General features: G+C 40.7%; 1 protein-coding gene across 5 annotated transcripts; it reads left to right on the top strand.

Annotated features, from left to right (window-relative positions):
• The first annotated feature begins 143 nt into the window (after nucleotides 1–143).
• Nucleotides 144–26,328, top strand: LOC146665727 (uncharacterized). Of its 5 annotated transcripts, XR_014912653.1 has the most exons (10): nucleotides 3,447–3,556; nucleotides 10,011–11,217; nucleotides 12,299–12,446; nucleotides 12,544–12,624; nucleotides 12,713–12,772; nucleotides 13,659–20,810; nucleotides 22,140–22,402; nucleotides 22,496–22,667; nucleotides 23,052–23,172; nucleotides 23,477–26,328. XR_014912653.1 is itself a non-coding variant. In XM_085413472.1 (5 exons), the coding sequence occupies exons 1-5, from the start codon at nucleotides 10,999–11,001 to the stop codon at nucleotides 14,198–14,200; spliced, it is 1,050 nt and encodes a 349-aa protein (XP_085269598.1). In that variant the 5' UTR covers nucleotides 9,941–10,998; the 3' UTR covers nucleotides 14,201–14,337. The 5 variants fall into 5 exon arrangements, 1 of the variants encoding a protein (XP_085269598.1); XR_014912655.1 differs by lacking the exons at nucleotides 3,447–3,556; nucleotides 10,011–11,217 and adding an exon at nucleotides 144–224; XR_014912654.1 differs by lacking the exon at nucleotides 3,447–3,556 and having other exon boundaries at nucleotides 9,941–10,214.
• The last annotated feature ends 802 nt before the right edge of the window (nucleotides 26,329–27,130 follow it).

The raw sequence follows: 27,130 nt of genomic DNA, 5'->3' as shown, positions 1-27,130 counted from the left end.
GAGTTTGATATTCCTGATATAAACTCTTCTATAGTGGCTTTTTACTTAAACACCATTAGAAGTGTAAGGGTGAGGAGCCAAGAGCATGTGTCAGGGGTGTGTGTGTCTGTGTTTGTCTGAGGAGGCTGGACTATAACTCCATAGCTTGTCAGAGAGTCTGTAAGAAAGAAGCTATGAAGAGTATGAAGACGTGCATCTGGAGCATCTGTGACTGACACTTTGCAGTAAGTGAAAAAGATTTTTTGAGAAAAATAGATTCTCTTTTTCCCCCCTTTGTTTCTGCATGTTTTATTTTTGGATTTACATGGTGAAATGATCATATAGTCTGCAGCTCTATACAATATTTGATCATGTTATAGGTTTCAGTTCTTGTTCCATGTGCTTCAGCTACAATCTAAAATAATCTATGCTTAAATTAACCTCTGTCTGCAAAATAGGTCCGTGCATATGAGAGCTAAAACAAATCTATTTTAGTATCTACAAATGCAAGTTTCACAACTTTTTGGGCTGCTGGGCAGACTGTGTTTCCCCTGAGACTTTCACACTAAAAAAAGGAATGTTATGTGCGATGGGGGACTGAGAAGACTGTACAGATAAGCCTGTCAAACAGGCTTTGGCAAACATAACTGAAAGGAGAAACAGGCAGGCAAGAAGCTGTAAATATTAAGAACTGTTGCAGTACAAGAAAAGGAACAGCCCTTTTGACTTGTCCAAGCACAGCCACCACTTATAACTGTGTTGTATCAAGACTTGTGAGAAAGAAAGAGAGAGAGAACAGAAAAATACATTTCAGGCATAATGAAGTCATTACACCTGCACTTTCCCCACTGAGGCACATCAAATTACCTCTTGTTAAACAAAAAGCCTTTGGCAAGTTGTGAAATTACACAAGACACTGGTGACTGCCAGAGTGACAACAGGGTGTGTGCACAAAGGTATTTCACAGCACAAAGCTGCTAGTGTAATCTACTGCAGAAGAGACTATCCCTGCTGTTTAAGAAAGGAACAGTTAGATCCTTACTGGGATAAGGGGGCTAATTGTTAACTGCCAGTGACTTTTGGTTATTTGTGTAACCACAGTTCTCAGAATAGCATCTGTGTTTTTGGTAGGTCTTAAGAGCTTGAAAAGAAGGTGTAACGTGGTAGACTAACGTGCGTGTTACAGAAGGCAAAACACCTTTAACCTTTTAAAAGACATTTCAACTCTTATCCCAAAGGTTTCTTTAGTTCTCAAACAAAAAGGTGGAGATTCCCAGGTATTTAAAACCTAGTGGGTGTTGTCACTTAGGGGGTGGTCAGTGACCCACTATCATCATGCATCATCATCTGTGTGAAAAAGGCGTGGGTCATTTCCACCGAAGGTTTTGGGTGAAACCACTGTGATACTTTCCCCTGCTACATGTGACCTACTGAAGTGTTGTTGTTGTTATGCAAATAACCTTTAAGTAGGTGTGTAATATTTTTCCCTCTATTGTGGAAAACAGTTGTTCAGTACAAAATGCCTGTGAAGTGCAGCTGTTCAAACGTTGCCATATGTAAAAGCTACAGTGCAAAATATTGAAACATTTCCAGGACAGTACTTTTAATGCATTATTTTTATGATGCAGCTTTATAATCCCCGCCCCCCTCAACTTAAGAACTACCCCCAAGTGGCTCTTAATGTTACTGGAGTTCAAAGAAAGGGTGCCTGAACAGCTGGCAGGACCACATCCCAAGATCATCAAATATGTAAAAAACTAAATCCAGCAGGGAGGCTCAAACGACTTATTGTAGTTACTGAAATTGTTATTCACACTGCTAACTGCTCAACTTATTCCAGCATACTGTTAAAGTTTGGCATGAACCTGAGCACATTGTGTTCACTTTTGAAAGTGAATGAGTGCAATTGAGTAAGAGCGGAGAATTTATAGCAAAAATGGTTTACGTGACATGAGAAAGTGGGATGAGTGACGGGTTTAAGATGGAGCTGTGGAGTGCGGCCACAAGTTGTAAATCATTGCTAAATGGCTGAGGAGATTATTTAGTCACTGTTGGCACTGCGTGTCAAGCATCCTAACAGTCATACATACGCAGTTTTACTTTGTCTTCAAAGAAAGAAGAGAGGGCTTAACAAGATTCTGAGCACAAGCCTGTTCATGTGATATGCATGTAGTGTTTGATGTTTACCTTGAGACTCAGACCAATATTAGAGTCAATGAATTTATTAACTTACCAGCAGGAAGTTGTGTTCACATAACCTGTGAACACAATGCATATGTTTCTACTTATTGGTCTCTGTATGAGTCATTTAATTATTAAAATAGAAAAACAAACAAACAAAACACAAAAAAAATCCAGGCAGCATAATGCTAGCATGACTTTAAAATGTCAAAATGTATAAAAATGCTTGAAATGCTGTAATCCAGTGTATTATTTGTAGTAATTAAACTAAATACAATTAAATTCCTTACAATTTAAGCATTAAATTGAAAAAGCAAACATCCACAAAATTTTAAATTGTTCGAATATTCTTTGGTTTCAAACATTTTCAGTGTAAAGGAAATGCCCTTTGTATATTCAGCTTTTACAGCTGGTTAAATCAAATAACTCTACCCTATAGGAGACCTTTGTATGAATTTTTCCTGCACAGAAAAAGTTTCGATTGATCTGTCCACCCATCATCTTTGCTCATCTGTTATCAGAATCATCAGAATCAGAATACTTTATTAATCCCGAAGGAAATTATAGGTTACAGCAGGCAGCACGCTAAATGGCCCATGCGCACTTACAAAGGAACCCTCTGACCAAACATACTTTACACAAACATTACATTGGGGAGACATGTCAGAGAGATAGGCTGATAGGAAAAAAGAACAACGAAAATACATAACATGAGGTGAGAGGAGCAGAAAAAAAAAACTCCACTCAGACTGAGCTCCTAATGGGAGAACAGTTTGAGAACAAAAATTATCAGCTGGGTCATGGCAGCACCACCACTATATTTTAGATGCCACACTTCCCACGGGTATAATCTCTCAAACAGGTTCTCGGTCTACTGTTGGGTGTGCCCATTTCTGGGTATTCCCGGGTACCCCTCAGGGGCCCTGGAGCTCATGTGGGACCTCAAGCAGTTACTAAGCAGCAACTTTGAAGAGGCTGAGGTGAGACTTGCCTTTCAAACAGCAACCAGCTGCAGCTGCCTGTGGAGACACACCTGTCTATCAAACTGACCACACCCCGAAATTTAAGTCTTAAAAATCCAAACAGTTGGAAAAAAATAATCACCCTGAGGGGACTGGGCGACTAAACCTCTTCACTACACCTTACTTGAATCCTGCAGGTGTGGGTGTGATACTGAAACAGGTGGGGCCCTGTGATTGGTCCATTCAAAGAATTGCTGCCTGTTTATTGGATAAAAAGATGACAGCAACTTCTTCAAACTCAACACCAACCTCTCCTTTCCCCTTCCTTCAACAATTGCACCTCCTCCTTCAACAATTAGGCTGCTTGGTCTGTAGGTAGACAAAACCTCAGTTTGCAGTTTAGTTTATCCTTAGTGAAAATTACACTTTAACTGGTGAGTGAACATTTTTGCCTTATTGCTGTGAATGTGGATGGTTGATTAGGTGGCTTTTTTTCAAGTTTTCGTGCTGTGCGAGTGGCCTTTCTTGGAAGTGGGAAGAGTCAGGGAGTCACACGGGACTGAAAGAAAGTTTTACAGTCTTTCAACTGCAAAAGACACATTTATTGTGTAACAGGTTTGCTGGGCAGATTTATGCTTGCACAATTTTCTTTTCCTTTTGTTTCCTTGTAATTAATTTTTTGTAAACTTGTTAGTTTTATGAATTCTGAATACAGAATGTCTATTTTAATTTTAAATCTACAGTTTTTATTGTCAAGTGTGTTTTATTTAGTTTTTTTTAAAAACATTAAGAGTCTGTTCTTTTGACTTGCTCTATAATAATTGTGGTTTTCTAATCATTTTAATGCCAGAAAGAGTTAATCTGAATTATTTCTGTCAGGTTAGGTGTTTAGTGTCTGCCTAGGGCAGGGGTCGGCAACTTGCGGCTCCGGAGCCGCATGCGTCTCTTTAGTCCTTATAGTGTGGCTCCGCGTGGTTTTAGAAAATAAATTAGAAGTATTTAGCTGAAGTGTATTTTATTTATGTTAGTTCTTTTTAAACTTGTAGTTCTAAATTGGAAGATTATTGTTATATTGAAATCTAAAAATAAAATTATATTCTATTATTTTTTTCATCGCTCAAAATAAGCCGGTATACCCGCCCAAACGCCATGCATTTATCGAGACTTTCAACCCAATTATGGGTCTTCGGATCCACATTATATCAGCAGCTGTTCTCCACCGTGAACTATGTTTAAAAACAAACACCGCTCACGCCTCACAGATGACAGCTTACAGTCCTGCGTAAAGATGAAAGTGACTTCGTACAGCCCCAATTTGCAGACGCTGTGCACAGAGGTTCAGGAGCAGAAGTCCCATTGTAAAAATATCACGGCAGACCCGACAATGTTTGCATGAACATGCTTTATAGCATCTCTTTATTGACCACTTTTCACACACGGTTGCTGTACGCATACAGCCGGCTGTAGCTTTTCAGCTCACAGCTTGACACACACCAACACAACAGCAGAGATAGCATAGACGTAAAGGCGGCGAGGCGTGATTTCGGGTGCTGCTCTGGTGCGTCCGCCTCCAATGCAGCGGCGTTGCAGACCACACCCCGCCACACACATTAAGCAGGTAAAATACATATTTAGGCAGAATTTTGCAAATATCTATTTTTCATTTTGTAGCAGCATAGTGCTTTTTTTCCAATTATTTTTTAAAAGTCAGGCTTCAAAAGCCCAAAGGAGATATAAGGGTGGTGGCTCACAACAGTTTTTGTTTGCTACATGGATCATTTTAGTTCCGCTGGGTGTCTTTCCTTTTGTTATATTTCTTTAAGAGTTCAAAATGTGTTAATTACATAAATAAAATGTAATTTTCTCTGTAGCACTTCATGGATTTAAGCAACACACCTTAGTTGTTCACACAAAGCATAAAGGTAGAAAACAATATATACAGTGTTATTTTAGATGTCAAAAAGTATTTGCGGCTCCCAGTGTTTTCTTTTGCGTGGAAACCGGGTCCAAATGGCTCTTTCGGTGTTAAAGGTTGCTGACCCCTGGCCTAGGGGTTTTCTGCAGGAAGAAATCCTGCTGGTCTGGTGCAGTGCAAAGCACTAAATGTACAACTTTTTTGTAAGTGGAAAATTGCAATAAAATCAAAGCCTGTAATACTCAAGTGTATATTAAAGATCTGCTATAACTCATTCACTTGGCCTTGCAAACTGGTCAATCTCCAGGAAGACACATCGCTGGATTTGTCTCCATGTGGAGTTTTTTTGCTTATTTGCAAGAGCCCATTTTCTGCAAGACATCTCATCATGGCCAGATTAATGTGTACAGAATTTAACAGAAATGAATACTTTAAAGAAAAAAAGGAAAAAAGTTAAGACTGTTTTGGGTCTACTGCATTTTTTGGGCTATAAGGCGCACTATAAATCCTTTTAATTTTCTCAACATTGACAGTGCATCTTATAATCCTGTGTGCCTTATGTATAGGGATGGGTACCGGTATCATGACAACGGTTCTGACATAAACGGTAGTAACCAGACCGAAAAGCAGCGCACATTTCGGTGCTTTATTTCGGTGCTTTTTTTTCCTGAGCTGTGATACACTTCTAGCCAATCATTTTACGTTTCTGAGGATAGTAGGCGGGTCCAGGTACGTACGTTCTTTTAGAGCAGAGCTACAGATTAAAAATGCCCAAGGCGAAGCGGTCAAAAGTCTGGCTGTACTTCACAGCAAAATATGCAAACTCAGCAGCCTGCAACAAGTGCTTTATTAAGCTGATACTGTGATACTGTCAAAGGAGGTAACACCTCAAATCCGATGAAACACCTGGCGACGCATAGCGTTTTTTTTTAAAAGCCAAGAAATGCGCTGTATTTGATAGCTTGCTGGGAGACCTCACACCGAGCGCATCTACTGCGGGTGTGGTGCCTGTTATCGGACCCGGAGTTAGCAACATCCCCAAAAACACGAAGAGGAGAGTCCTGGCCCCTAGCCCTGCCAGTGTAGCAGAAATGATGACGGATGATGATGGCAGCAGCAGCCGTTCTTCTCTGCGTGAGTAGCTTAATGTTGTTCGTGTGTAATTCACGTTGAGTAGGCTAACCATGTTATTACATTAATGCAGGTAAGGTGAACTAGCAAACATCATCATAGCTACATGCGGCTGTCTTCTTGTTTGATGGCAGATACTCCCTTCACCCTGGCTAAAAAGGCTAAAATGACCAAAGAAAAAGAGGGAAACGGCTAAACATGAGAGGTTTTTGGATAAAGTTTGTGTTTTTTCCATTGTCTAAGCACTGCTTCCAGCCAAGAGTGATACCATATATGCCCCATAGCTGCAGAAAAGGCTAACATTGTTATCTTTTTACAAAAACCAGCTGAACATGAGAGGTTTTTGGACCAAAAATGTGTTCTCCATTCTTTAAGCACCGGTTTGAGCACCGGCACCGTTTCAAAAGTACCGATTTGGCACCGGTATCGGATAAAACCTAAACGATACCCATCCCTACTTATGTATGAATTCCAGTTGTGTTTACTGACCTCGAACTGATTTTATCTGTCAAAAAATGTTGTGGTACGACTTTGGTAAGCTACGAAGCTGCACTGCTTGATGGATTGTTGGAGCCTCGCGGAGTAATCTGTGTCCAAAACTCCGTCTGCTTCAGGTCCCAAAGTCAAATGAACACTGAAGCATTACTGTCTGAATTCTTTCACCTTTAATAAAATGATCAGCATTGCTGCTTTACCAGATGTAACAAGGCAAGGCAAATTTATTTGTATAGCACAATTCAACAACAAGGTGATTCAAAGATCTTTACAGAGACATTAGAAACAAAAACAAATAAAAAGCATGATTTAAAATTGATTAAAACAAGCAAACAAACAAACTAACTAACTAACTAACTAACTAACTACACACATTTCACACCTGTTCGCGCGATCTGAACCCTTATCGTAAGGGGAGCTACCAGTCCTTCTGTGGACGAGCTACTTTCTATTTTAAATTCCCTGAATTTAAAATACTCTCTAGACCCAGTCGGGGAGCTACCCAGAGCTCTAAACCCACTTAACAAACAAACAAACAAACAAACAAACAAACAAACAAACAAACAAACAAACCAGTATATAAAATCAAAACAGATAAAATCAGAAATAGATAAGATCAGTAGTTAGTGTAAGTTTTGAAATTTAAGCTTAAAAGTGTGGATTTGGTGCTTTATTCAAATGCAGCTGAGAATAGGTGAGTCTTCAACCTGGATTTAAATAAACTGAGTGTTTCAGCTGATCTGAGGCTTTCTGGGAGTTTGTTCCAGATATAAGGAGCATAAAAGCTGAATGCAGCTTCTCCGTGTCTGGTTCTGACTCTGGGAACTGATAAAAGACCGGATCCAGATGACCTGAGGCATCTGGAAGGTTCATACTCAGTCAGGAGGTCACTGATGTATTTTGGTCCTAAACCATTCAGAGCTTTATAGACCAGCATCAGAACTTTAAAGTCTATCCTCTGACGGACAGGCAGCCAGTGTAAAGACCTCAGAGCTGGACTGATGTGGTCCACTTTTTTGGTCTTAGTGAGGACTCGAGCAGCAGAGTTCTGAATGAGCTGTAGTTGTCTGACTGATGTTTTAGGTAGACCTGTAAAGATGCTACAGTAATCAAGCCTACTAAAGATGAATGCATGGACTAGTTTTTCCAGGTCCTGTTGAGACATCAGATCTTTTATCCTTGAAATATTCTTGAGGTGATAGTAACAAGTCTAACATCCAGGGATCCATGAAAACAAAATTTACTAAATTTAATGGAGTTAGAAGTTAGCAGGAAGTTAGCTCGCTAGTTTCCACCTAAACATGATACAGCATGTTCTGACTGAGGGATTTCTGAAAAAATTCAAACGTACAGCTCTGCTATCACTTCCAACATAAACAAAGACAGAAAACTAAACAGCAGTGATGCTTGTAGGGTTACTGAAGTTGGACTAGCTAGTATATAATGCTGTACACCAACAGCGCACACAGGGCTTATATACACAGGGAAGTAATCAGGGAATGAGAAACAGGAGGAAGACACAGCTGGGAGAAATTAGGCTAATGAGACAAGGGAGAAGTAAAACACGCTGACATGAGACATGAACTTTCAAAGTAAAACAGGAAACCAGAAACAATTCACAAAGATGCGGACTGAGAAACATGGACTTTACACAGAGGGACACACGAGCAGAGAAGACTAAGCACAGAACTAAACCTATACTAAACATGAGGGCAAGAGAACAAAACCTAAACCAGAATAATTAAAATAATCAACACAGGATAGCTAAAGAATCAGAACATAAATATAATGAACATAATCTAGAAAAACACCAAAATACAAGAAACCGAAAAAGCTGGTTCAAAATGACCCAGAACCGTGACACCTTGTGTATGAAAACAGACCCATTCATCGACGGTGCACCTTATGATCCGAAAAATACAGAAAAATTCTTGCTGTGTAGACATGGTGAACAAAAGAGTTGCACCTCCTGACTTCAGGTTGAATGCAGGGGACATGCTATCCCTAATATTTAGACTGTGCCTTTGTCCCTCTAGTAATATATAAAAGGAGCAAATCGGTCACTAGAGACTGATTTCTTTACTTGAAGGCAGGAATTTCCATCATGAATGTTGCAGAAAACCCACTAAATCCACCAGGAAAAATTGAGGCTGACACTTGTCTTTTCCTGGGGGAGGATACCCAAACCATCGGATTAATGTGCCACCAAAGCCCTCACACCTGCTCACCTTAAGACACAAAGGGGCAATCGGTTACTGTCAGAGGAACACACTGTCATGTTAGGAATTCCTCAGGCCTCTGGAGTCACTGTTAATCAGGGAAATGCCCCAAGTTAAATAGAGCATGGAAGCCTGTCAGGGGAAGGTGGACTGGAGTATCAGGAGAAAGACTACTAACCACACAGGGAGGCAGAGCAGTGGGGGATTTCTCCGGAGAAACGACTGATTTTCTGTGGCTGTGTGTGTCTCTGGCAAGATGACTTGGGCCACAAAGTTGAAATCACATTGCCAGAGATTACTGCACTGCTACGGAGTCTCCGACTGTTCCTGGAGGGCAACGCTTACCTGTGTACTGGAGGTTCTTCAAGCAACCAGTCTGAAAGAGCTTATCCGAGGCACGGTCAGTGGATTGGTGCTAGCTGTGTCATGTGTACAGTGTCTGATTGGGTGCAGAACTTAGTTGACTGCTGACCAGGGAGTCTTGAATATTTGTTCACAGTGGCTAAGTTCGTCACTCATACAGAGACGATCGGCATTTTTTTTTTTAACTTGGCGACTGGCTCTATTGAAGACTGTTTTATGAGGACATTACACTCCTGCCATGTTTTGTTCATTATGTAGAATTTCACCTTGTGACTATCAGAGGTCACATGTGGAGTCTCTTTACCATCTTCACGATCCCCTGAGAAAACATCTGGCCTCCCCCTCGTGCTTTCTGAGCTGACAGCAGTTTGATCAAATACACTGGCTCAGTTCAGCAGGAACGAGAGTTTAGCCAGCGGGCATCATCTTAATGCCAGATGAGCAAATTTATCCACAAAGAATTGGAAGTGTTTGTTTTTCCAAATCTTCAGTTTGACATTTTGGTGTTTACCCTTTTCCTGAAAGGAGTCAATTTCCTTTTAACGACTTTTCTTTTCCCATGTCTGCAATTTGCCAGATTTTCTCTACCTGTGCCTTGTTCCCACCCGAAGTCTGGCCTGTCCCTCTAATGCCCTCATACATTGTGTGTGTGTGTGTGTGTGTGTGTGTGGGGGGGGGGGGGGGGGGGGGGGGGGGGGCTGTGAGTACAGCAACTTTTGGTCATCAGTAAGTGCCAACAAATATCTTTATTCTTCTACCTGCCAGCCCTCTGTCTGCATTTTGGGTCACAAACAAGACATTTTTCCTGTACAAGTCACAAAATGACAATTTTAAAAGCTGCTGGAAGGTCATGATGGAGCGATGGAGGACCTGCCGATTGCTTCACGACAGCGGAAATTTCAGTTGGAAGACCTGTGAAGTACCTCAACAAATGAAGCCACGAACATCCATAAAACAGCATGTTTTAAAGTATTAAGGCTATTTTTTTTTTCCATTTTTGAAGATCTGATTTCTTGTCTATACTTCCTGGATTTGGAGGGGAAAATGTCATTTAAAAACATATTTCCCCATCAGAGGTACATTTGTAATGTGTACCACACTTAGTCTGGTGGGAAGGTTTGGTCAAATGGTGAAAAAACAAACACCTTGTATCTTTTCATGGCTTTTCTGGAAACAGTCCCCAGCTAAATCAGGTGAAGGTGTCTTAAACAGTGCAAAGTCATTTATGGTTTATGCCCTTTATGACCAGATTCTATTAAATGTAAAATTTAACTTTGTACTTGTGTAAGCACATTTAAAATTAAGGTTGTTTTTCATTTTTGTACATAACTTTATAAACAGATTTTGCACAACTGCATAGTGTTAGGTTTATAGACTTATGGATTCTGGTCTAATCTGGGAAATTTAAAGACACATGACCTACTTGTTTTGTCAGTTTTGCTGTTTGTCTGTTTGGATTGGGATGATGTTATTTTGTTCGTTTTATAAAGCATGAGCCAGTATATCCTCTGCAAAACGAGGTAATGAAACACCTTTTCTTAGTATTTAGAGGCTCGACCAGTTTAACACAAAAATCTAGTCTGTAAAGAAGTAGTACCGCTTTGTGGCCCATAGAGGGCAGCAGCGAAATGCATTTACTGTCTCTGGGAAATCAGTCGAAGAAGTAAAGAGAGGAAACAAACATGAGCTGCTGAACTTCAGCAGCAGAGGATGTCTGGTTTTATGAGTACTACAAACAAAATCACAGTCAGACATGTTCAGGCTGGAAACATTTGAGAGTCAGTTGTCGTCTGTGATGGAGACTCTGGTGGAGGCGGCCGTGACAGAGCTCGGGAGACTTCTGGAGAGGAGCTCGGCTCCGGTTGTGGCCGCTCAGCAGCGCTCAAATGCGGCTTCCGTAGTCGCCGTGAAGCGCGAGGATGAGGAGAGGGAGGTGACGCTACGCAGGCAACTCCTTCACGAGGATGTCACGGTAACCCCGCGGTCACGCGCGCACGGGAAATGTGTGCGGTTTCACTGATGACAGGAAATTTACTTTCCACTAGTTCCACTTACCCTTCTTAGCTTAAGTGTACGGTGTCCTAAAATGTATACCGTATAAGTGGCACAAATGAGCACTACGTCACCCAAAAGTCCAATCGTTTGTTTCCATGGCGACCACTCCAACCGAAATCTCATCTTAGAAGCTAATCATGAGTTAGCTTCTTCAGCCTGTCAGGGCAGATGAATGAATGAAACTTTGCTGCACATTTTGTTAAACTACAACGAACTACAAGCTCATGTTCACTCCATGGACAATTTATTAGTTACAGCTTACTAATAGTGGGTTGTAACCCATTTTCCCTGTAGAAATATCTTAATTCCTCATCTCATAGCTTCATGAAGTTGCTGGAAAAATCCCTTAGAGTTTTTGGTCCGTGGTAACATGATGGCACAACCTTTGGAAGGTGGTGGAATGGGAGACTCGCATGTCTCCCATTCCACCACCTTACAAAGGTTCTCGATTGGATTGAGAGGTGGTGAATGTTGAGGCCATTTGAGTAAATGGTAAATGGCCTGTATTTATATAGCGCTTCACTAGTCCCTAAGGACCCCAAAGCGCTTTACATACCCAGTCATCCACCCATTCACACACACACATTCACACACTGGTGATGGCAAGCTACATTGTAGCCACAGCCACCCTGGGGCGCACTGACAGTGTACTGACAGTACAGTGAACTCATGCTCAGAGATGCTCTTCTGCACACATTAGTTGTAAAAAGTGGTTATTTGAGCAACGGTTACCATCCTATCCTGCCCATCCTCCTAGAGATGGTCATGTGCAAAACCCCAGTAGATTAGCATTTTCTTAAGTACTCAGGCCAGCCTGTGTGGCACCAACAACCTTGCAGCTCTGCTTAAATCACCTTTCTTCCTAATTCTGCTGATCTGTTTGAACTTCAGCAGATCGTATTCATCATATCTAAATCCCTAACTTTAATGCAATACTGTTATGTGATTGGCTGACTATACATTTGCAATATCATTCTGTCTTTCCTGTGATTGTACAGAACCAGTTTGCTTCCCTGATGAAAAAGTGGGCTGAAGTTGCTGTGGAGAAAATCTCCTTAATTTTCAGTGTGTCCATGAGTGACGCCAGAGATGCTCCTGCTGCAGAGAAACCCAGAGCAGGGCAGATCGATACTGGGGGCAGAAAAAGTAAATAAGCTGATGGTTTATGAGGCTTTTAATGTTCTCACTCTGGGATTTCTTTGTATATTAAACTAGGCTTTTAACTTTTGTTGTGTAAAAACAGAATCTGTGTCCAGAAAGAGAAATAACATGCAAGGATCGCAACCAGCAACAAGACAGATGAGTGATCACTTATACTGTAGAGGTATTCAGCCAGTAACCAATAAAAAAAAAACAACACTTTTTCTAAATTAAATTTTGAAAACAGTTTGGAATTTTTTGTGTGTTTTCAGAGGAGGAACAGATCGAACAGTCAACAGATGAAGCTGACCCAGAATCTGTGCCAGAACCTGGTAACTATGTTTTCTTTACAAGTTACTGCAGCTGTTTTTATACACTCTTTACTATTTTAGGGCTCAAATAAAATTAAAAGAATATAAAATAATTTTAAAAATGTACATTTTTAATATTTTGTGGACAATCCTGAAATCTGGAGCCCTCGGACATCATCAGATAATGAGTTTCCTCCTTTGCGAGGCTTTATCAGGCCTCTACTTGAGCAGTCTTCAGGTGTCAGTCGTTGGTGTTTTTTTTCTGCTCTTTAGTTTTCAGCAAGTGGAAAAAGCCACTGGGCTCAGAGAAGGTTGAATCACTTAGCCACTGCAAAATATTCCGCATCTTTACATTTCAATAGGTTCCGTCTTGTTCTCACAATGTTTTGGGCTATTTTCCATCTGCTTTGTGAAGCAATATCCAGTTAGTTTTGCTGTGCTCAGCTGAATCTGGCGTATGATTTTTGATATTCATACTTTCATTTACCTTCTTTATTTATGAAGCTTTAATGAAGAACTGCTCATGCTTGACCGTAAAACAACTGACTGAATTATGACTTTGTATTTGAGTCCCTGAAAACAGGACTGTGCAGTAATTATGGCTTTATTTTTCCAATATTTACGTTATAAAAATGCAAGCATTATCAGAACTTTAAGCACATAATCATGATGTAACTGCGATCTAACATATGTGTAGCACACAACTGTAATAGCAAAACTAGCTGCAGTGTCCAGATAAATGAATCAGGTTATACATTTAAACACAGTGGGATCCTCTGTTTAGGAGTTTGACTTTTTATAACAGCAGTATTACTAAAGTAGCATGTTTGCAGTGTGGCATTAAAGTCTTTGAAATGGATAGGTTGGTGTTACTCTCTTGTTAGTTCTAGTGTTGTTTTTGTTTCAGCTGATCCAGCATCACATGAGGAAAATAGCTCTGAAGTCCTCTCTGAACCTGAAGTCACAATAGCAGATCGTGAACCAGCCTCCAGTGTCATTGAGGAAAATGGCGTCCAAAAAGACGCTGAGCATGAATGCACTGCTGTGAAAATCGGAAGGAAGCAGCCCACCAAGGACTTCACATGTCCTACATGTGGCAAAGCATTTGCTCTGAAGTGTTTGATGAACAGACACTGCCTGACTCACTCCAAGCCTCACCTTTGCTCTGAGTGCGGCAAGCGCTTTGCTGGACTCCGTGGGCTCATTGCACATTCGAGAAAGCACACCGAGAAAGTGCGGAACGGAATTTGCGTACAAATCAACCTTCCACAGGCACATGCGTCAGCACAACCTAAACAAACTGATCACCCACACGTGCTCGCTGTGCGAGGAGCAGTTCACGGGGAAACAGGCGTTTCAGCGACACATTTGTTGCGCGTTGAAGAAGACATTTGTTTGCTCACTTTGCCCAGAGACCTTCGAGTGCAGGCAGAGCTTGGACGATCATGAGAATCTTCATTCAGGAAACAGAGATTTTGTCTGCAAAATGTGCGGCAAGACCTTCTTCTCGTCCGCATCTTTGGCCGCTCACCGAGTTACCCACACACAAAAGGAAAACTGCGAGGTGCTCAGCCTCAGTTTCAGTGACACGAGCAAAAACGCCGGAGAAAAGCTTTTCACCTGCGAGGTGTGTGGCAAAGGATGCAGTCACAGGAGCGCCCTGAAGCATCACATGCTGATCCACATGGGCGAGAGGCCATACGTCTGCGAGACCTGCGGCAAACGCTGTGGACACGCCAGTGCACTTCAGAACCACATGAGGATCCACACGGGCAAGAAACCAGGAGAGAAGCCCGTCTGCAACGTGTGCGGCAAGAAATTCCGCTGCATGGTCAATCTCAAGTATCACACGAGTGTGCACACGGGGGAAAGGCCGTACGCCTGCGATCAGTGCGACAAGAGATTCAGCAACCCGAGCAATCTGAAGATGCACATGATGACGCACTCAGAGGAAAAGATGCACAGCTGCAGCATCTGTGGCAGGAAGTTCACGCAGCTCTACAGCCTGAAGCTGCACAGGCAGGTGCACGCGGGAGAACGGCCATATCACTGCGTCGTCTGTGGGAAAACTTTCATAACCAACAGCGTGTTCAGGACCCATCAGAAGGTTCACCTGCAGGAGGCAGGACAGGGGCAGACTGGAAAAACTGCAGTGAAAATCTAAAACACTCTGTGAGGTCACTTCTTGTACTGGTTATTGGTTTAAACTCTTTCTAATGGCCAGCAGGGGGCAACTCCTCTGGTTGTAGGAAGCCATCCAGTTTAATAGGAGTTTAATAGTTTCAGGTCATACTGAATAAAGCATGAACCTACTTCTGTTAAATACGGTCATTATTAGAGTTAGAAAGGATGATAATCTAGGACATGTTCTTGAGATGATGTTCCGAAAAGGACGAAGGAAAGAATTGCAATGACTGACCAGCTCAGAGACAGTTGGCACAAAGGTCACCTGATCAGAGTAGTAACGATAAAAGTGAGAATGAGGAGAGTTTGACGGTATCGAAGTGGCAAACAACCTAAACAGAAGAGAGCAGGTAAATGAGAGATCAAGTCCAAGTTTCATCACTGATTGACGACACAGATGCTTCACCAGAAGGACTGTGTTAGAGAACCTAACAAAGGTTGGTGGGGTTAAAGTTAACTCTTAAACTTGGGCATGACGATTTTGGTGAAAATACTTTTACTGTATAATTAAATGAAAGCTTATATTCACAAATGAAGCAATTTGATTTCTGTCTGCCTACAGAGAATCATTAAAGTACCCACTTTGTTCAAATTAACTTCTTCAAAGTTAAACATTTTTTAACGAGTGGTACGTCTTCATTAGCAGCTGCTGACTCTAAGTTTCCTTTTAAAGCAGAGCTCGCTCTCAGTTTAATATATTTTTTTCACTCGATTGGTTTTACTGGAATTACACGAATTACTTACATGTTGGTAATTTCCTTTGTCATTAAACAAAGGAGGAAGTAAATAGGGAAAATGGGGAAAATAAAGAAAGCAGATAACTGAAGCGAATTAGCACTTCTTCATTGTGCCTGAAACCTTATAAAAAAACTATCAGGAAGATACACGCCTGAGGGGGAGTCTTGACATTTGGTGGCTTTTAACTCAATAATAGTTACACTTCAGTTTTTTAGTTTCAGTTTTTTGTGCTGTTGTGAAATTTTCCTCACAGTCCACTGTTAGTGGTATTATAATAAGTGGAAGTGATCCAAGCGTTCCATCACCAAAACCAAATGCAAAGCGTTGGATAAAGTGGTTGCAGTGGAGTAAACCACGCTGCCACTGGACTGTAGGGCAATGGAGATGTGTTCTTTGGAGTAACAAATCACGCCTCTCCATCTGACAATCTGATGGACATGTCTGGGTTCGGTCGTTGCCAGGAGACCGTACATGTCTAACTGCATTGTGCCAAGTGTAAAGTTTGGTGGAGGGGTGATTATGTTGTGGGGCTGTTTTTCAGGAGTTGGGCTCGGCCCCTTAGCTCCAACTCATTTTAGACAATTTAATTTTCCTAACTTTCTGGAACAGTCTGGGGATCGCCCCTTCCTCCTCTACCATGACTGCAGATCGATGCACAAAGCGAGGTCCATAAAGACATAGATGAGCGAGTTTGGTGGGGAAGAACTTGACTGGCCTGCACAGAGTTCTACCTCAAGCTGACACCTTTGAACACCTTTGGGCTGAGTTACAGTGGAGACTGCGAGCCAGGTCTTCTGTCTAGCATCAATGTCTGACCTCATAAATGCACTTCTAGAAGAACAGTGAGAAATTCCCATAAACACTCTTAAACTGTGTGGAAAGGCTTCAAAGAAGAGTTGAAGCTTCTTTAGGTCTTGTGAAGGTGGCAAACATACTGCAGGTGGTCCAGAGCAGCATAGCTTTGGATGAAGAGGATGGCTTCCTGGTGGAGATGAAGTTAAATACGTATGATGCTTAAGCCATAGACTGTATAAAAGATACATCGGAACCACTTTTTTGTTTTTGGAGCAAGAAGTGAGCATACTTATCTACAAGAGGTCAAAGTGCTGAAGTTATTTGCTAACTCCAGCAACCTGGGGCCCGTTCTTCGTACGTCGCTTACTACATCCAAGATCAAATGACACATCCAAGATCAAATCATCGCGCTAACCGTGAGCTCGCTAATCCGGTTCCCCGAACACACCTGCTGTTGACGATTAGTACAGCTGGACGCAGTAATGTGACATCACTGGGTGTCATAAAAGGGGCTACGCATCGATAGTAGAAACATTGATCGGCAACCCTCTGATTGGTCGGCGAAAATGTCGAAGGAGCGCGCTCGGCTCGGTATTTTTCGGCAGCAGAGCAAGAACTCCTGAGTGAGGGATTTCAGGAGTTTCAGAGTTTAATCAGAACGCAAGGGAACACTGCAAAGGCTGCAAAAGCAAGGAGAGAGGGCTGGCAGAAAGTTGCTGACAAATTAAACTCGTAAGTAATTTAATAATAATAATAATAATATATTGGATTTATATAGCGCTTTTCAAGGCACCCAAAGCGCTTTACAATGCCACTATTCATTCACTCTCACATTCACACACTGGTGGAGGCAGCTACGGTTGTAGCCACAGCTGCCCTGGGGCAGACTGACAGAAGCCAGGCTGCCATATTGCGCCATCGGCCCCTCTGGCCAACACCAGTAGGCGGTAGGGTAGATTTATTATATTACACTATATTATCCAATATTATATTACATTATATTATATTGTTATATTATATCCTCTTTCACATTAGAGCCACGACAGGACCCACTAGAACATGGGAACAAGTAAAAGTGAAATATAAGAATATTCTACAGAATGGTAATATTTATCACTTATATTGCTTTTCGTCTCTTGGAAAGAGAGCCTGAAATAATCTGTTTGTTTGTTTATAACAGCAACCAAGAAAAGGGCAGAGCAAAAAAAGACAGGTGGTGGTCCTGCACCCCCTCGTCAACAAGTTGGTTAAGTAAATAATATCCTCACGGGAAAATCGATATCTCTCAATGAGCACATTGTCGCGCTGAGCTAAAGGATCCTGTCTGTCCCGCAATATACGCTGAATTCTGAGGACTCTCCTTATCAATCTTGCACCTTCCGCAATGGGTTGCTCGCGTAAACGGACAGGACATGGCTGCGACAGGCTTCCCAAATCCACCTTGGCTTTTATAGCCGTGGTCTCTCATCTTGATTACACGAAGTAATTTACAATTACTACTCTGAAATATGAATTACATCTGTAATAATCACATACATGTAATAGAATGTTAATAGTACATTTCCCTTTTTTAGGAAATGACCTGTATGTATCTGTGTGACATCAATAAAAGGATCAAGTGCTGCATTATCTTCAGTTACATTGATGTTATTTATTTATCGCTGTTGCTTTCGTATAAATGAAGCGGACATACCTGCGTGGCCGCGATCTAATCCTGTTTACATAAAGTAAACCTGCTCCCGAGCAGGTTTACGCTTACGGCTCTGTTGCTATGACAGCAAGTCCCGGATGAGCTTCGGGGAACCGACTGATCCAGGATCACGCGAAATCGTCAACAATCTAATCCGGCTAACCTACTTAGCGAGGTACGAAGAACGGGCCCCTGGATTCATAATGCACAGACTGCTGTTGGATAATCCACACAATGTGGACTCTTTACCTTCATCTGAATGGAAAATGTCATAAGGTCAAAGAAAGCCATGAAGGAGGATTAATGAAGATATAGGAAAAGAGAATCAACTGCACTTCACTAGGTTACTAGTATAGCTAGCTCGGTTACGAACAATTTAAATATTCCCCTTTTTGTTTAATCTTCAAGTGTGAATCTCTATAATGGCTAAAAAAATCATCATATAATACAATCTAACAGTGACAAAATTCCTCAAGCCACATATTTGTGTAGTTATAGATGCATTTTTGAAGAAATACATTGAAAAATAATGTAAATATGTGACCTTCCCTAATATTTACATCTTCATATTTAATATTTTTGTGATCATTGCTGATTACACGGAGCTAAGAAAAGTAATTATGTTGTTTAGAAATATTTAAATGAGTGTCACTGAATCCAGACCTATTAAAGTGAGTCACTGTGCTCTGTTATGTCATCCACTAGATGGAGGTAGAGGCTCAACACAAGAAGCTACAGCAGTAACATTCAGCTCCACTAAGGTGCAACATGATGCTCCTTCAGAGACTGTATGATTATCTGTTGATACTGTCTAACATATTGCTACACAGTGACCTTTAGCAGCTTTACCTTGGCAATGGATCTATTAGAAATCTATGAAACCTGTCCAGCTGTAAAATCTGTGTTTGAGTTAAAGAACTTGGGACTTTCTAGTTATTTATTATTATTGTTTTCTTCTTGCAGCTATTTTAACATTTATCACTTTTGTTTATGTCTTTTCTTTCAAATATTTCAAGGTAAAGGCAAAAACACAGAAATTCAAAACTTTTTCTTTTTAGGTCAATTGAAGATTAAGCAAAGTCTGAAAGGTTGCTGCCAGAAGAAACTTTATTTCTTGAAAACATGAAAAATAGTGCAGAATTCTGGTTTCTCGTGGCTGGAACAGCGCTGAGTATTTCCCTGTGTGAGTCCTGCACTAAGCGGGTCACACGCTTCTAATACCAGTTTATTGCATTTAGTCTAACCTTTCTGAGAGCTCTGCTTAATGCGGCTAAGAATTCAGTGTTTTCACAGAGATTAAACTCCCACTGGCTCAGAGGTGAAGTTCTCTTAGCAGGACGTGTGTTTAAAGGAAATGTAAGACACACAGTGTTCCTCATTTAGTTTATTATCTGAACAACTGAATATTGATTATGCAAAAAAATATATATACGTATGTAAGTTATGGATATTATATATATTAAAGACCAACTACTGTCTGACACCTGCTGGACAGTGGTGACTATGGCGGTAGTACTTTTGATTCAGCGCATTTAGTAAAGTTAAATGTGAAGGAATTCATTCATATGCTCAAAAAAGTGTTTTAGTTCAAACACGCCCAGCTAACTATCCAATAGTTACTAGAGATGGACCGATCCGATATTACATATCGGTATCGGTCCGATACTGACCTAAATTACTGGATCGGATATCGGAGAAAAATAAAAAATGTAATCCGATCCATTAAATATCACGAAAGCACCTCACAAAACTTGCAACACGCCATAACTCACCTCAGAACGTTAGCACGTCGGAGCAGTATGCATCACGTGATAGAGCGGCTGTGGCATGCGGGACCTATCGTGGTCTGGATAGCATGTGGAGCTTCGCTAGCAACCCGGCATTTCATCTCCGACAAAGTTATCCCGAGAGAAGTAAAGCAAGTGTGTAAGTCCATCTCTGAATGTTTGTAAAGCATTCCTGCGTTAAGCTTAACAAGCGATATATGGAGCGACTGCCTCCTCTTGCTGCTACTTCAATCATGAAACTGCTTAACGATCAGCTGATCGGCTTTTCTGTCGCGAGTCCGTCTCTCTTCTTTGTTTTTGGCCCACTTTGCACCAGAAAGAGGAAACCAGCGGCTGAACAGCAGCAGCACGTTTAAGCTTGATAAGCTGTTGTTAGAATTTATTTAATATTACTTTCTACACCAGGATCTTTTTCTACGCAGCTGACGGCTGTAACTGTGCAGGGGCGGATCTAGCAAAGTTTAGCCAGGGGGGCCGATAGGGCATGAACAGGGAAAAGGGGCACAAAGACACACTTTTCTTTATTCTCATTTAAAATGTCTAGCTTTTAATAAATAATTATCCGAATCTTACACCCAAAGTTTTAATTTGATGTAAAAGGAATAGAAGTCCATTACTGTATATACACAGCAAAAATGCCAGTGTTGATTTTTCAGTGTTAGTAGATTTCAACAGAGTTCCGAGTTAGTTCAACACTTAATTGAGTTAAAATAACACATCGGGAGTTGATTCCTGAAAAGTGTAAGTGTAGATTTTAGTCGTTACTGCATTTTAACACTGTGGGTGTTAAATTAGACCACACCTTCATTTCCTGTGGAGCTTCGCAATCCAGAATCTTCGGTCGCCATTTTTTCTTGCTGATGCGGTAAGTTTTATTCGGTTAAATATTAAGTTTTAGATTGATGTTAGAACAAGTAACATGATAACTAGTAAAAGAAATAGTATTTATATCAAAATACATCATCTTTAAGTGTCATATTTGAATTTTAACTGTTTTTGTTAAGCTGGGCTACTGCTAGCTAGAACTCTGCAAAGTACCAGTTTCTTTCCTAATATTCATTTAGCATAATCTGGCTATTGGCAGACTGTAATGAATATTACATGTTAATATATTTCACAGTTTTTATTAAATGCCTTTTATTTATTTTCGAATTAAACTGCCAAAGCCTTAGGGTCAGTGGTCTCAAACTCGCGGCCCAGAGGCCACTCGTGGCCCAAAGGCCACTTGCGGCCCACGTCAGGTGAGGTGAAGAAGTATAATGCAATTTGGCCCTTAAAGTGACTTTTTTTTGTCATTAGCCAAAAATGATTTAATATAAAGGCAATGAGGGCAGAGTGTTACCGGCCCTCATGGGTAGTGTAGTCCGTGCTGCGGGGAGAACGTGTGGAACTGCCCCTCCCGTTGTGTGTTTGAGCGCGAGAGAGGGAGAAAGTAAGAGCTGTTACCGATGAGAAATGGAAGAAGAGAGCATGTAAATATAATAATAACCACTGCCGCCAAAATGAGTGCCTGGTTGTAAGAAAGCTGTTAAGATTCGACTGTACACTGTGTTCGCTGACAGTAAAGCTACAAGCCCGACAACCCAGCGTATTGGCCAGAGGTGTCATTACCACGGTTCAGAGCCGCGGACCTGGCCGAGGTAACAAGAGAGTACAAACATGTGGAGGGATTGGCTTTGTTAGTTCAGTGAGAGTCAAAAACTAATGTGTACACTTATTTCTGCATTTTTATTTTGTTAAATATGAATAAAATTACAGCAGAAGTGCTGCAAAGTGTCTGACCAGAAAGAGAGGACCATTGTGTTAATTTGGTAGTTCAATTAAAGGCATCGGTTAGTTAAGAGGGAGAGGGGGGGATGCGTTCATATTTGCAGTTTTGTCTTGTTATACAATATTTGAAATTTAAAAACGAACAAACCAAACGCTACATTGTCAGGAATATTTGTGGGGAGGGTTTTTATCGCTTAAAATATATAAAAAATAATAAAATAGAAATATGGTTCCTACTAACCCCTGTGATAGTTGAGAGAATACTGTATTGCAGTCATGTTACACAGCTTGTACTACTTAAAAAATGGATCAAGGATGTTTTTCTTAACAAAATTAATTTTAACTCAGTCTAAAGGGACTAGACATGCTAGATATTTTGCAAAGAAATGGTGTTATATGCTGGACCTTATTTTACTCTTGGCAGGTGGTGATATGCTGGTTCCCGAGAAGAGATGAACTAATCAAAGTCAGCTTTTCAAGACAGCCCCAAGACTCTTCGCAACTTGTGTTCAAATGTGAGGCCGTTGTCAGGTGATAAATGCAAGGAAGAGGCACTCAACTGACATGAAACATGTCAAAGACAACATGAAGGTGACATTTCAACATAGGCAAAAAGTGGTTCAAGAACCTGCCATAGCTTCTACTGTCCTGGACCTTTTCCCAAGATTTCTGGATACACCTGGCTTGGTAAGGCATAAAATAATTTAATGACTGCTTTGTGGTTTCTTTGTTTGTTTTCTTGTTAATGTGTTGTTTCTGTTGTTACACTTTGTGTTTAAGATTGACCAAGACTTCACAATGCTGTTTTTTGGGGAGGAAGTGTCTGGTAAGTTCCTTGCAAAGTGGCCAACATTCTTCAAGCCAAGGATCATCAAAGATTGCAAAAATCTGTCCCAGAGTACAGAATTGGATGAGCTGCTCATTTCTGCACAGCGTTACTCTAACGAGGCTGGTAAGTGTAAGTTGGAAATGGTAGATTTTGCATGCCTTTACAGCATTTGCTTAATTCCCACAACACAATATATCACTCATTTCTGTATGGTATGAAAACAAGCTTACAAACATGTTAAACCTGAAATGACATTTAATGTAGTTTGAACACAAAAAAAGTTACATAATCTTACTATTGTTATGACTCGATATCTACTTCACTTGGTGGCCAGAAGATTTTAAGTCTCTAGAAATGAATTTTTATACCAAGGCGCTGGAAAACTGCCTTATTAGAAAAATTATCAGGTGTCTAAAATGTCATCATGGTATTACATAACGTGGAAAAATGACTGCTGTGGTCCTTTAAATGACAGTAATTGTGATGATCTTAATTTCTATTCTGTAGTTTGGGACTGCGAGGCGGCTGCCATCTTTTGCTGCTTCACTTCACTCCAACATCTAAGGGAAGGACGTCTTCAAAGATTAGCACATCAGATGCTGCTCACCACCTAATGAAATTCATCAAGGTATGCTTTTTAGAATTGTATATTTCTCTTTTGATGAGAACAGATGCAAATTATCAACGGCTGATATTTTAAGATGGCAAGGTGATCCAACCTGCAGCAGATGTATCTATCCCAGACAAGCTTGGTGTTGCAGGACTGACATGTCATTGTTTCTATTAAAACTAAATGTACACATTGAAACAAAAATAATTGTGCGCGCGGAGTGAAACATTTTAATATTGTCATAATTTCAAACAGCAATGCCTCAACATCAGATTTTCAATTTTGTTTAATGTGAATCACTTGGTTTCTTTCTCTCCCTCAGGTGGGAGGTAGCACAGAGGCTTTTCTTAAGGCTGGCCCCACTCAGCCATTCGTCCTGTGGGTTGGAGAAAGAAAGAACATCATCCAAAGTTTCTACCCAAAGTTTCTACATTGTCCTAGATCAAAAGGTCATTCCCTGTGTGACACAGATGGGAGATGCAGGTTTTGACAAGGCAAAACTTTTCAAGGCACATTTTTTAATTTGCCGTGTCCTTTGATAAGGCATTGGACAACTTCTACACATTCATCCAGACCATCAAGTGTATGGCATTGATGTTGGCAGCGTGAAGGACAGTCCTCGGGTCAATGAAACAAGAGGAAGTCTTCACTGTACGGTTTAAAGATATCCACTATTCAGCACTTTGACTGGAAATGTTCATCTGTTACATTTGCAAGATACACCACACAAGTTGCTCAGTGTTATTTAGACATTTGAAGTTCCAGCATGGTTTGTACCCAGGAAAGTTTTTACGTTTGACCTGTGGAGAGCCTGGATGTTCATTTATCTTTCACATGTACTCTGGTTACAAGCGGCACTTATTCCGAGCACATGGAGACTGCGTTCACTCTGAGGTCATCAACAATTTTGAGCCTGTACCTAACGATGGAACCTCTGTTTCACAGCCTGTAAATGTGGCTCATCCCATGACAATAACTACACCGGTTCCAGTTGAAAAAAGGCAAATACTGAACATGTGCAGCTCTGTTATTGCTCAAGTACAATCATCAGGAGTTCCTGAAAGTACTGTACAGTGTTTAGTTGGTTCATTGGAGGAACTGGTTAATGACATCCATGCACATGCAAAACAATCTGTTGTCGACTGTTTGTCAACTGATACATCAAGAGAAACCTTAGAAAAAGTTGAGGATTGCTTTGATCAGCTTGAAAATCCATTTTCATGTCTTAACACAGAATCTAAAAGGATAAGATATTTTGAGCAAAAATGGAAAATAGTTGAACCCATAGAGCATGTTCTTGGTGTGCGTTTTGATGTACGCAAAGATAGAACAACAGGGACATACAGGCAAGTTCCTGTCAATGATAAATTCATGTACGTTCCTATCATGGGATCCCTTTCATCTATGTTTCGAAACAGTGAACTTTGTAGCAGTTTCCAGAAAAAAAAACTAAACATGGAGGGATTGTACAGAGATTTAAATGACGGCTCCTACTTCAAAAATCACAGTTTATTCTCACAACAAGAACATGGTCTCCAGATCCAGCTCTACTATGACGATTTTGAAACTGCTAATCCTTTAGGCTCAAAAAAGGGGGTGCACAAACTTGGTTGTATTTATTTTGTTTTGAGAAATTTGCCACCAGAGTTAAATTCTGTGTTGATGAACATTCATCTTGTAGCCCTTTTTCATTCAGAAGACTTAAAAAAATATGGGTTTGATCCTATCCTAAAGCCACTTGTTGATGATCTAAAGATTTTAGAGACTGAAGGAATGCAAGTGCCCTTTTCAGCCACACCTGTGAGAGGTTCGCTTTTTCAGATTACAGGTGACAACTTGGCTTTACATAGCATTTTTGGTTTTGTTGAATCATTTAGTGCAAACTATTGTTGTAGATTTTGTTTAACTGATAAGACAGAGTTGCAGTCAGTTTTTAGTGAAGATCATGTAGGCTTAACACTGCGTTCCAAAGAACTTCATTACAAACACTGTGGTGCCATTCAACAAAATCCTGCTTTGGCCTCAACATTTGGTGTAAAAAGAAATTGTTTACTCAATTCACTTCGGCTGTTCCATATTTCAGACAACTATGCTGTAGACATAATGCATGATCTACTAGAGGGAGTGGTGCAGTATGAGTTAAAGCTTGTGTTTCAGTACTTGATTAAGACCTCTTTGATATCCTTGAATTCATTGTCACAGAGAATTATAAGCTTTAACTACGGATATGCACAGAGAAGGAACAGGCCAGGTGGGCTAAAACTGGATGACAACAGCAAAGATCTTGGGCTTAATGCTGTGCAGTCATGGTGTCTTTTGCGGAATAGCCCATTGATTTTTGGAGATATCGTTTGCAGAAATGATGGACATTGGAACTTGCTACTTTTGTTAGTTCAAATTGTGAACATTGTTTTTTCACCCATTATAACTCATGGCATGACTTGCTATTTGAAACATCTGATTGCCGATCATCACAAGGCTTTCAAATCTCTCTTTCCAGAACGGAATTTGATTCCAAAGCACCACCTAATGATCCATTACCCACGCTGCATTAGAAAAATTGGGCCACTCATACATATGTGGTGCATGAGATTTGAAGCAAAGCACAAGTTCTTCAAAAGATCTGTAAAGAACTTTAAACATATCACAAAAACACTAGTAAAAAAACATCAGAATCAATTAGCCTTTCATTTTGAAAATTTTTATTTTAAAAGATTACAGTTCGGCCCCATTAATGAAGTCTTGGCCAGCAGCTTAAAAGGCAGTGAAGCACTGAATAAAATGTTTGATGTTTCTTCTATTGTTTCTACAACTTCCTGGGTCAAAAGTTATGGTACAGAATATCAAGTTGGGATGTATGTTTGTTCTGGTGTTGAAAATGAGATGCCTTTGTTCAGTAAGATTGTCAGTATAATTGTTAGCGATTTCAATACTTATCTTCTAACTTGTAAGGTCTCAACAGTATATTTCAATGATCACTTAAATGCATTTGTTATTGAGGATGGATTAGATGTCTTTGCACTGATCTCTGTAGATGATCTGGTGTACTATAGACCTTATGATAGGCAATTTTCAAATGGCACTGATGACAAAATGTACATTGTCCCATACTGTAATTTTGTATGACTTGTTTACTTGTGGTGTATCTGAATACAAAGTATTTTGGAACGTTAATGTCTTGTATTTCTTTGTAATGGGTGGATGTTGGGGGTTAATTGTAGCAGTAGAGATATCAGAGATTAATGGGAGTTTATTGTAATCTGGTGGTATTAATGATTTGACTGACACTAGTGTTAGTGTTAGAAAATTAACACTATTCAGAGTTGAATTTTTTAACACCAGGGCCCTGTTTCAGGAAGCCGGTTTAGTGGAAAAACTGAGTAAGTATACCCTGAGTTAACGAAAACTCTGGGTTTTCGGTTTCACAAAGCGAGTTCAGCTGCAGCCTGAGTGAGTCACTATGACGACACACTCCGTGAAGCTAACCTGCCCCCTAGCAGGTTTACTACAACTAACCCTGACTGTCTCCGCCCCTTTGTCGGAAACCTGACAGTAGGAAGTGTCGGACATGGCGTGCCACTTCCTTGAAGAGCCAGTAGATCGTGAAGCCCAAATTCTCCGCAGAGCTCTCCGCCGGGAGAGAGTGATCAGAGCGCGTTTGGACATTTTATCATTTCCTGATGATTTTCTGTGCGAACGTTACCGTTTCTCAGCACAATCTATAATTTATTTGGATAACATCCTCAGGCCATATATTACGCATGTGACACATCGCGGACATGCTCTCAGTTCATTGCATATTATTTGTATTGCACTTCGGTTTCTTGCAAACGGGAGCTTTCTGTATAATATTGGTGACGCTGAGCACGTTTCCAAGGCTACCGTCTGTCGGGCAGTCAGGAATGTTACAGTTGCACTGAAACGTCTCCTGTACTCGTCTGTGGTGTTCCCCGGTCACAGACCCACAAGATTTATC

The sequence above is a fragment of the Rhamphochromis longiceps genome, linkage group LG7 (assembly GCF_057381845.1).
Source record: "Rhamphochromis longiceps isolate RC_006_pf linkage group LG7, R_longiceps_female_GT1.1, whole genome shotgun sequence".
Classification (NCBI taxonomy): domain Eukaryota; kingdom Metazoa; phylum Chordata; class Actinopteri; order Cichliformes; family Cichlidae; genus Rhamphochromis; species Rhamphochromis longiceps.
This window is presented reverse-complemented; position numbering and strand designations above follow the sequence as displayed.

Coding starts and splice junctions, on each gene's coding strand:
- LOC146665727 (XM_085413472.1), top strand. CDS start 10,999: ATGTTCAGGCTGGAAACATTTGAGAGTCAGTTGTCGTCTGTGATGGAG. Junction 12,447..12,543: donor CGATACTGGGGGCAGAAAAA/GTAAATAAGCTG, acceptor GTGTAAAAACAG/AATCTGTGTCCAGAAAGAGA. Junction 12,773..13,658: donor AGAATCTGTGCCAGAACCTG/GTAACTATGTTT, acceptor TTTTTGTTTCAG/CTGATCCAGCATCACATGAG.